At 40.3% G+C, this 15,574-nt stretch overlaps 1 protein-coding gene across 1 annotated transcript in view; it reads right to left on the reverse strand.

Annotated features, from left to right (window-relative positions):
- The window catches only part of fstl5 (follistatin-like 5), a 253,793-nt gene that overhangs the window by 122,157 nt on the left and 116,062 nt on the right, over window positions 1-15,574 (reverse strand). Inside the window, exon 5 of the mRNA XM_050042857.1 lies at window positions 5,648-5,844. Coding sequence (XP_049898814.1) covers window positions 5,648-5,844 — 197 coding nt within the window. The remainder of the gene's footprint in view (window positions 1-5,647; window positions 5,845-15,574) is intronic.

Consider the following 15,574-nt stretch of genomic DNA (forward strand, 5'->3'; position numbering starts at 1 on the left):
GCCCTTTCTCACTTTATCTTCATCTTGACATTTAACACACCTTTTCCCTAAGAATTCAAAGACTGTTTTGTTTGTCTTCTACTTAGCTGACTTCTTTCATTTTCCTGTAGACAAATTAAGATACTGTATTTAACCTCTGTCAAACTGCTGCATAAATTTGTCCTACGCAATGGTCAGAAGTTGTTGAATGTTTTTTTGTGTGTAGACCTTTTGTGTTGGTCCTGTCGACAGATCTTTAATACCAATGCTCTTTAAGAAATTATTTGAGTATTTTCACAGATTTGCATATTCATTATAACTATTCTGGTCTAAATGAGGATTTCAGTTGCTCTGGTCTAATTCTCAAAATGTAAGTGTGAGCAAGGGTCACCTGTTCTCAAACTTATTTTATGATTAAAAATAAATCTTTTTCAAAATAGAACTGCATAATAAACCCTGACTGTACTCCTGTGGAGGGACAAAAAGAGCAAGCCAAGTGGTATGACCTTAAAATATTTTTGGGGGTTGATAATTCAAAAATGATTTTTTTTTTTTTCATTGCAATTTTACAAGCTTTAAAAAATACCTTTTAATATAACTTTATCCTTCATGTTTTTAGACATAACAGTTAAGATTGACAGAGCTAGAGCAGCGTCCATGGTGGACAAGGTCTTCTCATTCCTCTTTTGCTAAAAGGTATTATTTCAAGCAGTCGTTCTCTGGTCAAATGATAGATATGAGCAATGCAAGAAGAAAAACTTTTGATTTGCCATTTTAAAAGGGCACCCAAGACCAAAAGGGCAGGGACAATTGCTCCCTGTGCCCCTTCATGTGCATACTCTAGCAAGTCAAGTAAGCCAGGGTGAAGGATTTCCATCCTAGAATTTCAAATAAGATCAGAAAACACTCCAATTATAAAGGGCGCTTTAGGGCACCAGAGTGGCAGCCATGGCTCGTACTTTCAACAGCTGATAAGAGAGTGATTTGCTTGTGCAATGCTGTTTTTGAGGGCTTGTTCACACCAAAATTTAATTTGCATAAATCTCTTGTCCTCTTTCACATTCATCTTTTGTCAATAAGGCAAAACTCTGCGGCTTAAGCAACGGAGGTTAAGAACATGCAGATTGCCCTGTCAGTGCAATCTAAGTGAATGTGAAACTTTATACATTGTGCATGATATTTAAAACTCGCATCCTTTGGAGAGAAAGGAAAACTGTATATCCCGAGCTATTAATTACACTGAAATTACATTCTGTGAGAACATTTAATATACCAACACAAAAACTCATTAAAGACCCAATCCATAATTACATTCAGGCGCCCTTACGTTGAGGCACTGTCAACCCACAACTGCCTTCGCTTATTAAGTGATTTATCAGATTGATGAAGCTATTTCACTCTGGTATTTATTATGCAATCGTTAATTATGCAGTAATGTGGATATTTGGTGAAAGTATGCAGGAGCTTAAAAGTTTTCTCGACATTTTACGCTATAGATGTGTGTAAATTAAAAGGTTTCCTGTCACTAAGGCACTGCAGTTTCAGTGGCAGTACAACACAGTGACAAAAAACATATGTATGAATACACAGGGCTTCCTCCAGAAAAGTTGTCAGGCCAGGCGGCAAGTTTATTTTGAGGGGAGCCAACAGCCCATCACAGTCAGGTAGCCAAGTGTTGGGCTTTTTTTATTTGTAAAAAGTAGCATATGGTCTCATATGCATATGGAATATGATACAGATTTGGTCTGAATTCATGTAGGGCTGCCCCTGCCTAAGAATTTTCCTAGTCGACCAATAGTCATCATTTAGGGCCATTAGTCGACAAGTTGCCTGCATGTTTGAGATATTAATTTAATTATTAAATGATATATTTTGGGCGGGGCAACACAATGGTTGGAGTTGAAGGTGTGAGAAAGAATAGTATCAGTAACATTGTTAACACTGTGCTACATTACAGAGAAATACAAACCGTACCAATGAACCTTCATTAATATAGGCCTATATTTTATCTACAAGTGCACGTCACACACTGAGCGAGCCGCCTGTTAATGACGCTGTGGGCTAATGGGCATGTAGCTACTTCCATGTTTCAGATGATACGTCATGTTTGTAGTCGACCAATGAAGATGAGTTTACATATCACCTTGGGTTCGTCCTTCACCTTCTCAAAATGATCCCACACTTTGGATTTCCTGCCCGACATGTTATTAACTAGCCTGTGGAATAACCGCAGGTACCAGCCCTGGAAATTAGGGGCCGTACACGTGCTGTGTCTTCAAGCACCAGGAAAACGTGAGGTTGAGGGCTGGGCACTACTCTTGTGCCTTTTCTGTGCCAGCTTTCAAGAGCACGGCGGCAGGTTTTGTCAATTATCATATAGTGTATTTACCTGAGTACAGAGCTGATCTTCTTCCAGGAGCTGTTTATAAGTGTGTAGACCTATCGTCTGTGGGACAGATATAAAGCTCTGGGTAGCCCTGCTCTAACATGGTCAACTTTTCCATATTTATCAGACTGAATATTTACAGAAGAAGAGAAAGATATCTGTTGGCTGTCATTGGTTTGTAACGTGACTCCTGTTTGACTGCTGAGCGTGGACACCTCCTGTGTCTGTCCTTTCAAATTAAATTCCCACATAGTCTGGTCATATAGGTTTTGGTTTATTTTGACAAGCCGCAGCTCCTAATAAAGTCTCACATTTGTTTGTTTGTTTGTTTTTTCCTTGACTAAGCGACCAATGAAATCTTGCCAACTAATGACATTTCAGGTCGACTAACATTTGGTTCACTAAATTCAACAGTGATTGAAAATGGGGAGCGGCCTGTAATGTTGCCAAGGACAAAATGTGTGGGAGAGAGCTCGTTGAATGCTTATCTTCCATTGCTGATGAAGAGGAGTATGCAAATGGTTAACATTAGTGACACAATATGAGCGGTTGCAGAGTTTTGACTCCTCTTAGTCAATATTATAATGAGCTCACTCACTGTAACTCCAAAGGTCGGCTGCTGACTCATTTGCTAGTTGTAACTGTGACATTACCGTTAACATCAAACAGCCTAATGTTACCTAACTCTTAACGCTAACATTAATACTCGCAGGCTTATCTCACTGACTTGGGCCAGAGTCCTGCACTGATGGGTACCCGCAAAAACAGCTGATTTGCGGGTGTTTTTTTTTATTTATTTTTTTTAAATTTTCCCGGGTTCGGATCTGGGTGGAAAAAATAACACGCGGGTCGGATCGCGGGTTTTAGCTAAACACATCAAAATTAATATAAAATAATAATTGAGCTAAAAACTAATCTTTTTAGTTATTTCGGTATACTACAGATAACTATCTTGGTCATTATTTACTCTCTGAGGATCGCTTCCGCTATTTCGCAATGGTCATTGGTTCAGCTGTTTACACGCGTTTCACCATCTAATAACACAATTTGTGATTGGGCGAGAGAATCAACATGGCTGCCACCGTCTAACAAGCGCCGCTTCCAAAACAGTAAATAATTATTTAGGTATTTGAGAAATAAGTGGATGAAACGTACAACTATCACTTTATAATGTCTGAAGTGTGTCCCTGATGGATTACTTCTCTCCTCGATGGATTCTAAAAACACGTGACGGCTCGTAACTGCTGAACGTCGCTCTGGACAGAAAGTAAGTCTATTATTACACATGTAAAGTTCCTTTACATAGATTAAAAGTTTAAAAGCATTAAACGTAACAAACGAGTGCTTTTACACTCGTATGGGAGAAGAACACAGAGGGTTGATGATGGAGCTGAAGTCAGGTTTTTATTGTGAGAGCTGCTTCATTCAGGTCATTGTTTACTCACTGGCACCTTAACTGTGGCAATATGCTGTTCAATATTCAGCCAATATGACCCAAAATGATTACTTTAAATCCGGGTTACGGGTCGGGCTGCGGGTCGTGTTTCAACGGGTCGGACCGGGTTGCGGTACTAATTGGCCTGATGCGTGGGTTTGCGGTTCGGGTGCAGTTTTGTAAGTCCCCGGGGGTCGGGGCGGGGCGGATCTTGAAAATTGGACCCGTGCAGGACTCTGACTTGGGCTGAATTCCCCAATGCAGTCAAGGCTGTCATGATGTCAGAGGCGGTCAAATCTGTACCACTGCGTGTGCAGCCAGTTTCATTTTCATCACAGGTTACTGTAACATCAGCAGAGTGTTTTTCTTTACTCCTAAGACTACTGATGTATAAAACAAATTGCAAAAATACACTTTCTTAAAAATCCCTGATGCTTAGGGCGGGTGTGGGTCAACTTACGTGCCATCTGGCTTGCAATAAACTGTTGGAAACCTGCATGCATGCAAAAAAACCCTCTTTGGATTTAGTTGAAAAACCCCAAAGGGCCACCTGCAATCCAATAATATTTTAAATTCTGACTATTCCAGAAATGCTCGCCTCTTTTCTTCCCTCTGAGCATTTGTCTTGTGTAGCTGATAGTGTATGGAATCTGCCAACATTCCCATATGTGTTGAGGATAAAAAGGAGAAGAGGGCTAAAAGCAGCCCTTGAGGAACCCCTGAAAAGAGCTACTCCATCTGGATGTTAATTATTACTGACTAGCTTGTGTCATTCAAATACCTAGGGAGAGCTGAAGTGGTATAAATGGTATCACCAAGAGGTTTGAAAATCCAAAGTAATATTCAATAGCTTTAAAGGGCATATTCAAATTCACATTCAGAGCATGCCGACAATATTATTCCATGAAACACAGCTCAACATGGTTTGTTGACTATGCATTTCACTCACTAAGCATTGATTTTCCTCATGCTGGCACGGGGAGCCAAGTAAATGTAAAAACATGTAAAAATATGTAAATAATATGAAAATATGGCAGAAATATCCCTTTTTTCGAGGCATTATTTAGATGCTTTGAACTCAAAATACTAAAATATATTCAAATTAATCTAATGACACCTCCCCTGTTGGGAAAGAGGGCACTGACAAAGCTAACCAAGGTGACCCCTGTGCAGATGGGCTTTCCAACTGGATCAGCAGGAAACTGACCTAAGAACAGCAACTGGTTTTATGTTTCTGAGAACTACAGCAGGTTGCTTACCCTTTCAATTATTTAAATACTTTCTATATTAAATCAGTCCTCAGGTACTGGGAGACTTTATTTGTTATGCAGAATATCCTCCTTCCTCATGGCAGCCTCAGAAAGCTCTTTTTTCAAACCGTCCCTCTTGGCAGCGCTGGTCAAAGGCTGCAGCCTCCCATGAGCACAAGACTCCTTTGACCCACATTGCTTTTCAAAAGCTTTACTTCGAGCCACGCACCATAGCTACCAGAGGGAGGGGTGAGAGGAGTAAAATGGACACAATTATGGCAGACATCAAAGCGGCTAGATTAAACACCTGAGCACATGGATGGTTTGTTCATTTGTAGTCTCCATTTGGATGGGTATTTAAATATAAACGACTTGGTGGCTTTGACAGTCTTAAGGGGTGCTGTGGAGTGGCTTGAAAGGGGATGTGCAGTTACAAAATGCTAAACAGCTTCTTTTGGGGAACAAAACCTGACAATGAAAGATCTCCTGTACCTAAATAATGTTTTAAAAATGTTACTGAATTAACTACAGTATGTTTATTTTTTCAGATGCAGATATCTTGTGTATTAAATCTCATCTTTTGTTCAGTGTCCTTACCTGTGAGAGCTCGCTGGCATCTATTTGACCATTGTTATCTGCATCAAAGCGCTTGAACATCATATCAACCAGTTGCTTCCTGGCAGCCATGTTGTCCTTGTGGGCCCCATGGATGTTAGACCCCATGTATCGTTTGTCATGCAAATCCAGAATCTTGTTTTTCAGCCGACGGTAGTCACTCAGTCTGCAGTTATCATCTGGGAAAGAAAGATAAAGGCAGAGGCAGGATGGTTAGAAGCGGGGGAGAATATTTGTAATGAACTTGTAACAATTACCACAGGAAGAGCTGAGAGGAAAGTATGTTTTTGTTTTGTTTGGAGTAACACTTTTTTTTTTAAAAATGTTAACGTGACGTCTGAAAACAGATACTTCATAAATACCTAAATGACTCCCAGGTGCTGAAGAATGTGCATAATTAAAAGCATTGAACTTATGATTCTTAAAATTGGATGCAATGTTTCAAATGTCAGCCAATTAGTACCTGTGAAAACTAGAATCCCCCTGAAGACTCACATTATTAAACAATAAGCTGCTGTTTATATTCAGCAAAAAACCCAAATCTGAGCGTGTCTATGATTGTCTGAATCACAATAACAAATGCTAAGGATTATTCTCCCGAGGGGGAGCACAAACAGTGACAGTCATGCAGCATTTCAGTGCCTCAAACTAAGAAAGCAGCAGCCCCGTCACCACAAAGAAACTGACGAACAAATCCATCACACTGGTGTCAAGAGCTAACCCTGACAGCAACAGAAAACATGATGGTGTTGTATTTACAATCTGCCATCAAAGGCACGAGATCAAAGAAGTCAACTAGATGAAAGGTTCAGCCGAGTAGAGTCGAGGCAAAGAGAAAATAATGACTAGAACTACAGGTTGACACATGTCATATCAAATTCTCATTGTTAGATCTGGAAGTGTTTCTCCTCTAATAACAGTTATATTAGCTGATGTCAACCAACCCACAAGAAAAACTTTGTTGTTCTCCGAGATGTTTTTCAAATCTCAGGAGAGGAAGGTGACATCACTGCCACATCGCGCATACCTACATGTGGAAAAATATGCAATATTAGCTGCTACATGGAGTCTTCTGCAAGAAAAATGAACTTTGTTGAGGATGATCAGGCGAGAATGATTTAGTGAGAGCGGTAATGAGATCTTCACTCAGCAGAACTGAGTGCTCACTGACTAGTTAAGCAGGATCGCACTAACCCTGGAGACAAATCACATGTATGTGTAGGATCTCATTTTTGTCTTAAAAATGTCTTCAAGCATTCCTTCAGCCAAACAACTTGAGCAATCAGCGAACATTTGAATGAGATGTTCGATGTAATCCTGATGCCAGCCGTCAGCGGAGTATGAGAGGCTGAAAGAAGTTCTCCCAACACTCTGTCAGTAAAATCAATGGGTTTCCACAGAGGCTATTAAGTGATTTTCATTTTCATCTCAATTCTCTGTGACCTTGTAAAGTACAAAGGTGTAAAAACTTCATTCCCTGGCATTGAAATATTTAGTATTGTGACTGAGAAAGGTGTGAGATGCAACAGTTATGAGCCTCTCTTTGGTTTTAAACCCTGAGAAATACAGGACTCATTTGTGGATCTTTTCATATTCACCACTTATAGACAAAGAATTAGTGTAAACAAGGAACTTAACTGTAAATTAAACTGATTAGAGATGATTTAGTGAGCTTCTTAGTTCTGCATGAAAAACACCAATTTTCTAAGGGAAGACTGAAGAAATTATCCCAAATTCGTTTAACCACAGATGGGTGGGAAATAAAGGAAACACCTGAATAAATGAGTGGAGAAACATGATGAATGCAAATGCCACCACGCTGGAGGGGTCACTGAGTTTGATGAGTGTGAAAAATGATGTGAATCATATGCTGTGACCTTACACAGTCACCAGCCCTCAATCCAGTTGTATACTCATGGGAAATTTAGTGACGATGTGTTAGACAATGCTCTCTGCCACTATTATTTAAAAACACCAAATGAGGGAATATGTTTTGGAAGAATGGTGGTTAGTCTTCCAGTAGAGTTCTGGTAGCTGCATGGGTCCAGACCTTGGACTTCACCCACTCTACCAAGTTGAGTTCGTCAGGTTATGACATGAAACAGCAGTTTCTCAGTTAAAATAAAAATGTAACATTGTTCTCTATGGTGTCTATGTTTTGTCTAAACATGTAAAAATATGTTAAATAAATGGGACTAACAGTGTTATCAAGCTCTTGTCAAGCTGTGTCAGGGTGTACCTTAACCAATGAGGAGCAGGGTTGGATATCAGCACCAGCCACCAGCTAAATGCAGGTGAAATATACAAGTGGCTGCTGGATTTGCTTTGCTCATCAGCCAAAAAACCCCCCATAGTAATCCACTGAGTGGCTCGTGGATTTCGAAATCCACGAGCCATTGTGGCAGGTGCACAGATAAGTTAATTTCCAACCCTGATGAGGAGTAATAACAACAATGGCAGGTGCTAAAGACAAGATGAAAACTGCTTTTGAGGTGTTTTAGCAATTATGCTAGGCCATTACTAAAATAAAATATTAATGAAAATAGATGAGATTCCTAAACTGCGCCAAATCTGCAGCAATAGTTTTGGCTCGCTGGGAAGCCACAAAGCAGCCGCTGAGTTCCATAGTCAGCTTTGGGGCGCTTCCCCATCCTGCCTGAAACTGAACCCTCCAGGTATGCAGCGCTCTGTTGCCGGTTTCAGACCTCAATGGCTGGCTGCAAAGCTTTGTAGCACTTTTGCCGTTTGTCTAAACCTGGCGTTCTCACCCAGATGTGCTCTTAGGTACCGACATTTGGCATTGACCGATTTAACACAGATCAGTGGTGTCGACGACAAGTTCGGTACCCGACCTTAGTGCGCTGTCACAAAAACAACCCCTGAGTCCTGCACTGATGACATATTTTCCTTCTACATGCTTTTCGGGGATGCATCAGGATGCATTAGTGTTTACACTAAAAAAGATGTGTGGTCAAATGCGTCCTGGACCACCTTGGTTTGCATTGCTTTCACTGTACTAACACATAAATAGACATAACAGCCAGGAACTAGGCCACAACAAAGAGCGCTGACGCTGGAGGCTTGTGGCGGCCCAACACTTAACTAGGTCACTTTATGTTGGTTTTTCCTTTAATTTGATGCCCCTGTGTTTAAAGGTCCCAGTTGTTTCTAGGCTGTACAACTGTTGTCCAAAATGGAAATCTCCTCTGTCAATGCTTTGTTTTCTAATAACAACGTGGAGAACTAAATAATTGAAAGCTAACATAGCCAGGTGGAGAGAATTAAACATAAGCAAGGAGCTCAGGAACAACGCTTCAGTTTGTTTAAGCAGGTACACCTGTCAGTGAGAGGCACACTGAGTTGCTGACAGATGTTGGAGCTGCATGCTCAGTCTGAAGCTTCATGAAACTAGCAGAGTGCGAACAAACAACAGTGGTGGCTGGTAAGCTTGTCGTCTCCATGAGCCACTGCAGATAGAACGCCAACAGGAGGATCTGTTGAATTACAAAATCTGTTTTGGCCGTTAAAACAATGAGAGTGGCTGGTGAATTCTTGGGAATGAAACCAGCAAGTTGTATTTTTGCCGTGGAAACTGCATCAGCTGCTGGTGCGCAGGCTGTTCAGGCTGCAGCATGCTGCACATCATGGGACAGGGTCTGTTTTGACAAGCGTCAGTGCCAGAGAAGCTGCCTTGGTCACAAATGGCAGAATGAATAAAAGATAAATGGCTGCTGGCATAACCAGGGGATATGAAGGTCAGCAACGTCAAAGGAGCATACACTGACACACGCATGCACACCCACACACGTGTGCACACACAAAATGGACAAACACACACACACTTACTCTTACATACGGTCTCCCCATCCCCAAGTATCTAAACAGTACATGTCCACACAGGGGACTGTCAGCATTAATTAGACAATGGCTGCTATAATCTCTCTCAAATCAACTAAACCAAAATATCTTAGTCAAAACAGGCCTTTCTGGAAGTGGTAACAACTCAGCAGAAATCTATTGTATACTTCAGTCCGATCAAGATCTACTGATAGGATTCTCAGTCTTGTAAAACCCAGTCTTGGGTTGCGTAGGTGTCTCAGCCACCCAAATTGCTTTCGAGCTGGGACACATTACACTGCAACCTGCTTGCTTACTCCATATAACAGGTTGGGTAATCACTCTCACAGAAACGACGTCAGTGATTTTATCTAGGATGCTTTTTGATAATATAGGGCTGCCCCACTTGATGATGATAATGATGATTCGAAATCATCAGATGAGAAGCCCAGGTTTTGGTTCCAGGGTTAAAGGACAGTTCACCCCAAAAGCAAAAATACATATTACCTGTAGTGCTGTTTATGAATCTAGATTATTTTGGTTTGAGATACCAAGTGTTGGAGATGTTAGCTGTAGAGATGTCTGCCTTCTCTCAAATATACTGTAACTAGATGTCACTCTGTTTGTGGTGTTAAAGGCGTCAAAAAAAAAATAATTGAGGGATTCAACTGTAACCATGACCTGGTTACTCAGCACAGTCCACAGACCTTGTTGTGAGCAATTTCATGTAGGAACTATTTTCTTTCTTCCAAATTACACCCCACCAACTGTATCACCATGCAGAAGAAAGCTTCGACTCATGGACGAGAGGCCCATGTTCCTAACAGAACGAGATTAGCTTGCTCGGAAGTGCCTGACGAGCTAGCAGTAGATGCATGCTTCCTTCTGTGCAGTAACAGGGTTGGCAGGTGTAGTTCAGTAGAAAGAAAGCACTTCCTGCATAAAACTGCTCTCAACAGGGTCTGTGGATTACCAGGTGATGATTTCTGTAAAGAGACATTGTTGTTGAGCTTTCAAATTAATTTTTTTATGCTTTGAAAACGATGAGCCGAGTGCCAGCTAGTTCCATTATACTGGAGAGAAGGCAGACATCTCTACGGCTGATATCTCCAACACTCAGCAACTTGCACCCAAACAATATAGATTAATAAATAACAACAGATAAGAGTAAAAATATGGATTTTTGATTTCGGGTTGAACTCCTCCTTTAAGGCACTGGCCGTAAACCACAACAGAATCTGGATGAGGAACTTAGTTGCGTCTCTTTCTCCTTTCATTTCCTGACATCACTTCATTGTTACATCTAATATGGTATCTAAAGTGCATGCGCCTGTGAAAAAACACTTCTGAAGAAGTCTGAAGAAGAACAAAAAATAAGCATTTTTTTAAATGTTGAAAGCAATTGTTCTAGTGAAATTTGCAGTGTCAGTTCAAGGCACCACTAAAATGCATTTTAGGAATCTAACTTGTTCAAGGGAAAGTTTTACATGTTTGTTTTTTCAACTGAACAAAAGACAGCAGCAGCTCTAACAACAGTTTCTAACTTCAGGTGTTTGTCTCTCTTTGCATGTCATGACACCTACTTTGTCTTATAGCACACGGATTTCGCACACTAGGTGTAAAAGTGTGATTTTTTTTTTTTTTGCAAGAGTGAAAAAAATCCTTGACTGAAAGGTCACAAGTGAAGTGTCTCCTTTGTAGGTAAGTTTTATCATGCATTCAACTTAAGACAATTTGACCTTCATACAAGCTGCTCTAAAAAGAACCAGAATCCTTCGACAGGTTGCTACAACCTCAAGAAGTATGGTTGAAGTTTGAATTTATTTTTCATGGTGGTTTCCCCCCATGGTAATAAAGAAAGAAGGTGGATTTTCATTCAACCAAAGACAGTCTCTGATTTAGTGTTGTGTTTTGAATTATGGCAGCTTGATTACCAAATATGTCCTAATCTTCGTCTTCCCCCTGTGCATTCTTAGAATTCTCTTTTCAAAGTCATCTGAGGTCTGCTCATTTTACAAACACAAACTAATGACAACACAGCCCTTTTGTGCAACATCCAATTACAAGCTGAGTAAACACTGTTCAAGGAGAGGTAAGAGTGTTGTAATAGAACCATCAACTGTGAGACTCCCACTGGAACGCTTTAGTATAATGCTGCTTTTGTCAACATCATTCATGAATTAAACACATGACATTTTCCAGGGGCCAAAAGGTTCTGTAGAAAGCAGCTGATATGACTGAAATGGGTGGCGTGGTGTCAGGCTTCATCCACTCAGCGCAGCTTTCACACTCAATATTTCACCATTGCTCTCGCTATTTTAAAATCTTTGGAATAGTATCTTTTCATGGTGGCTGTTAATCTGTCCAAGTGGCTTTTAGTCAAAATGTAGTTGTATTTTCAAGGTAGGTGGCATTAATTTTTATGACGCTCTTTGGTTGCAGCACATGGAGGACACAGACTTGTCATTTGGCTTTGACGGCTCAGTGACCTTGCTTGTAACAAATGTCTCTGGTCACATAGGCTCCATATGTGGCAAGCTGGCCAGGTTCCACCGTGCAAAGCTATTGCCTCTTATTAATTGCCTTGAACTGTTCACATAATGTGGAGGTCAAGTCCCCACTTGGATGGAAATACATGTCAGAGTGAGAGGACTCATGCGCTGTATCGATTGAGGGCAAATAATTTATTTAATTACAGCCATACGTCAAACAGAGAAACACAGCAGCATCAGGCTGTTCTGCTGGGAGTCAAGAGATTTGTTGTTAAAATAGAAGGCCAGGAGTTAGCAGCTACATCAACTGTTGTCAACTCTCACTTTTATTAGTGTACTTTTTAATTACTGCTACGCTTCAGCTTAGAATGAATCAGGCTTTACTCTGTTCTCAGCCTTTTGAGGTTACAAGAGGAAACTGTAATTTATCGGGTATAGTGTACTGAAGTGTACTGAGCTGTTTAGTGACTTGTGATTTACAAATAGTGTTAGACGAATGCTTTGCAAACGTATGCTTTGTCCAAAAAAAAAAAAAAAAGGTCTTTAAAATTAAAAAAAAAAAAAAAATCATTTTGTTTTAATGGAGACTTTACACATCATGTCTTGTAATACTGTAAATAGGTATGTTAACAGTTAACCACCGAGAATATTTTTGACTGTTTTGGATATGTTATCTTTCTTGTTCTTTGAGTTAAATTTGCTCCTCTTCAGTTACTTCACATTGCACTGACCAGGTCTAGGGGGAGCTATTCGCCACTCATTCAGTGATTACCGCTAGTAACACTGTCCTGAGCAAGCAGTGATGCTGTGGAAACATTGTGCCCACCCCCTGGTCCTCCCAGGTCAACCAGGTGAGTAAGTGGCTCAATTTTGATTCACAAACCCCTTTAGCATTGTTAACTGTTAGCACTGTTAGCAGAGACAGCACTGCTAGTGGTGCTAACATAGCAAACAATAGTTAAGGGGTTTTCCATCTTAAAATGAAGCCATTTACTAACCAGAGCGACCAAGGGGGAGACATGAGGGTGACTACCATGTTTCTCCATTACGCCACCAGGATGGTGTTGCCAGCTGTAATTTCAAATGATCAGCGCCACTAGCAACATTAGTTCCCACCTGACCCAGGGGGTGTGCAGTGCAGAGCGGCCAAGGCTGACATCTGTTAACAGGTGGAGGCCGAAAGGCAATAGGCACTACGTTTCCACATGTTAACACTACAAGCTGGCTTTCTGTCATCACAAAAAATTACATTTTCCACCACTACCACCTCTAAATGGGCAGCACTTTGAAATGCAGTGCTAAAGCTCACTAAGTCAATGGAGTACCGGACTAAAAGGAAAGGCCCCTTGTATTTCACAACATTTGTTGTTTTTACTTTGTTGTTTCTTTAAAAATAAACTGGTTAGTTACTGGTTTTGGGGTGTCAGGCTATCCAGACAAAAATTAACCTCAACTGCCATCCATAATTGCCAATAAAAAAAGGGAGGTGTCAGTGGTAGAGTGGCATTCTGGGTAATGTAGACGCAAGGGAAAAAGGGAGCTGCCCAGGGGCTGCCTGACAGAACTTGAGACAACATTGGTCTACAAGTCAAAAAATCTCTGTAGCCTACACCTCCTTTCTGCTTGAGGCTAGTGGCTTGAGGCTACATTAGCCGCAACCTGCATAACAGACCCCAATCTCCAGGGAACTGTCAGCGGTAGAGTTGCATTCTGGGTAATGTAGGTGCAAATTTTACTAAAAGAACTGGTGGAATAAAAGAAGACAATAACTTTGGTTCTGCTGCATCTATCTTTGTCCATCATGTGCCCAACAATGTTGTATGTGCAATGCTCAGTCAGTGAAGGACTCCTTAAAGTGGCACTGATATGGGATGAGAGTCTATTTATGAGGCAGGACCAAGACTGGTGCAAACAGCACTATAACCATATGGTATTTATTTGACATTGAAATTCAATTTTCCCATCTATTTGATATTTTTGTATCATGGTGAATAAAGTGGTAGGAGAGTCACAAACAAGTAGGACTTAAATTGAAGTGACACAGTTCAAAGAGCTGATGGAAATGGTGGATGTTGGGCTGTCTACATGGGCATGATACAGCAGCGTTTCACAAGCATCACAAGATAGGAAAAAAAATAGGTAAAATAAAATCAGGTTTAAGCTGTCTACGCCTGGCAAATAATGGCTGTTACATTTCACTTGCTTTAAAACTGCCACCTGAAACTATCTGAAATCTACTTTCTGTCTAAATAGACTAAATTTGCTCTAAATAAGACGGCTGCTGACGCACAACTTCCTCTACATGGCCAGTGAACACAAGGTGCTAGAAGTCTCACTGAATAACAAGCTGTAAATCAGACATTCTGAGAAAGTGTGCAAAAAGAAGCTTGACTTAAACAAAGTCTATCCTGTGGACACATTTAAATCTGCAGCAAAGATAAAGGTTTAATGCGATTATAGCAAGAACGTCAGCACAGTGGCCTGTACAGATCTATAATTTAGCAGGTTATTCTCACAAGTATCTGTCATCCTGCTTTAAAATGCACAAAAGACTTCCCCTTTAGTTAATTATATCCCTGCAATGATTAAAAAAGGGCCAGAATAGGGCCCAAAGGTGGACTCTGACACAGCTGCAGTACAACTGTAAGATCCAGGGTCCAGAGAACACAGGTCGAACATTTTTTATAAGAATAATTCCAGTATAAGAAGAGGCCATTAAGGTCAATCCAAAAAGTTCAGATATTTAGGTAATTTGAAATTGAACAGGAGCATTCATGGCGCTTTATCTTTGCTTCAGTTTCCCTTGACGGCGCCAATGAAAAGTACTGCTGAGTAATCCATGAATTCCTTCAGCAACACAGCCTGTCCTCCAACAGCATGATGTGAAATAGGTTTAACTGGAAGCAAACTTTTAATCACAGTGTGCCGAATTCCAAAAGCAATGAGTAATTGCAGCGCTTATACAGTATTAGATGACTATTTATACTTAACTGTTATATAACTTTAAAAACATATTATTCCTTAACTACAGAAACTCAGCCCAACTGCTACAAACTAATGAAACAATTCCAACTGACATGATCAATAAGAAAGTATATGATGTAAAATCACACTGTAGAAGTTGTTTTGTGAGTGAACATACGTTTCTGATTTTTATACTGAAATCATACTTCTATATTTTGTATCGGGGTATTTTTTGTGTGACATATAATTCCCAAAGCATACTGTACATAGGAAATTCAGAGCCAAATACAAAATCTATACAGCATGTACAACACTCTGAAAAGTGTATCATGTATGCATATACAGTATAAAATTCTTAGTAACACTTTACTTGAAGGTATCTACATAAGGGTGACACGACACTGTCATAACTATGACATGACACTGTGATGAGCTTGTCATAAACATTATGTACATGTCATAAACGTTTATGACTGCTGTCATTAAGTGTCATTCGGTTTTTGTAATGACAAGTTGACATTGTTTGGGTTGTCTTGATTATGACAAGTTGACATTAACTAAAGTAACATTACCAGAAGTCGTCTTTGTCATGACAAGTTGACATTAAATTTGTTTG

The sequence above is a fragment of the Epinephelus moara genome, chromosome 4 (assembly GCF_006386435.1).
Source record: "Epinephelus moara isolate mb chromosome 4, YSFRI_EMoa_1.0, whole genome shotgun sequence".
Classification (NCBI taxonomy): Eukaryota; Metazoa; Chordata; class Actinopteri; order Perciformes; family Serranidae; genus Epinephelus; species Epinephelus moara.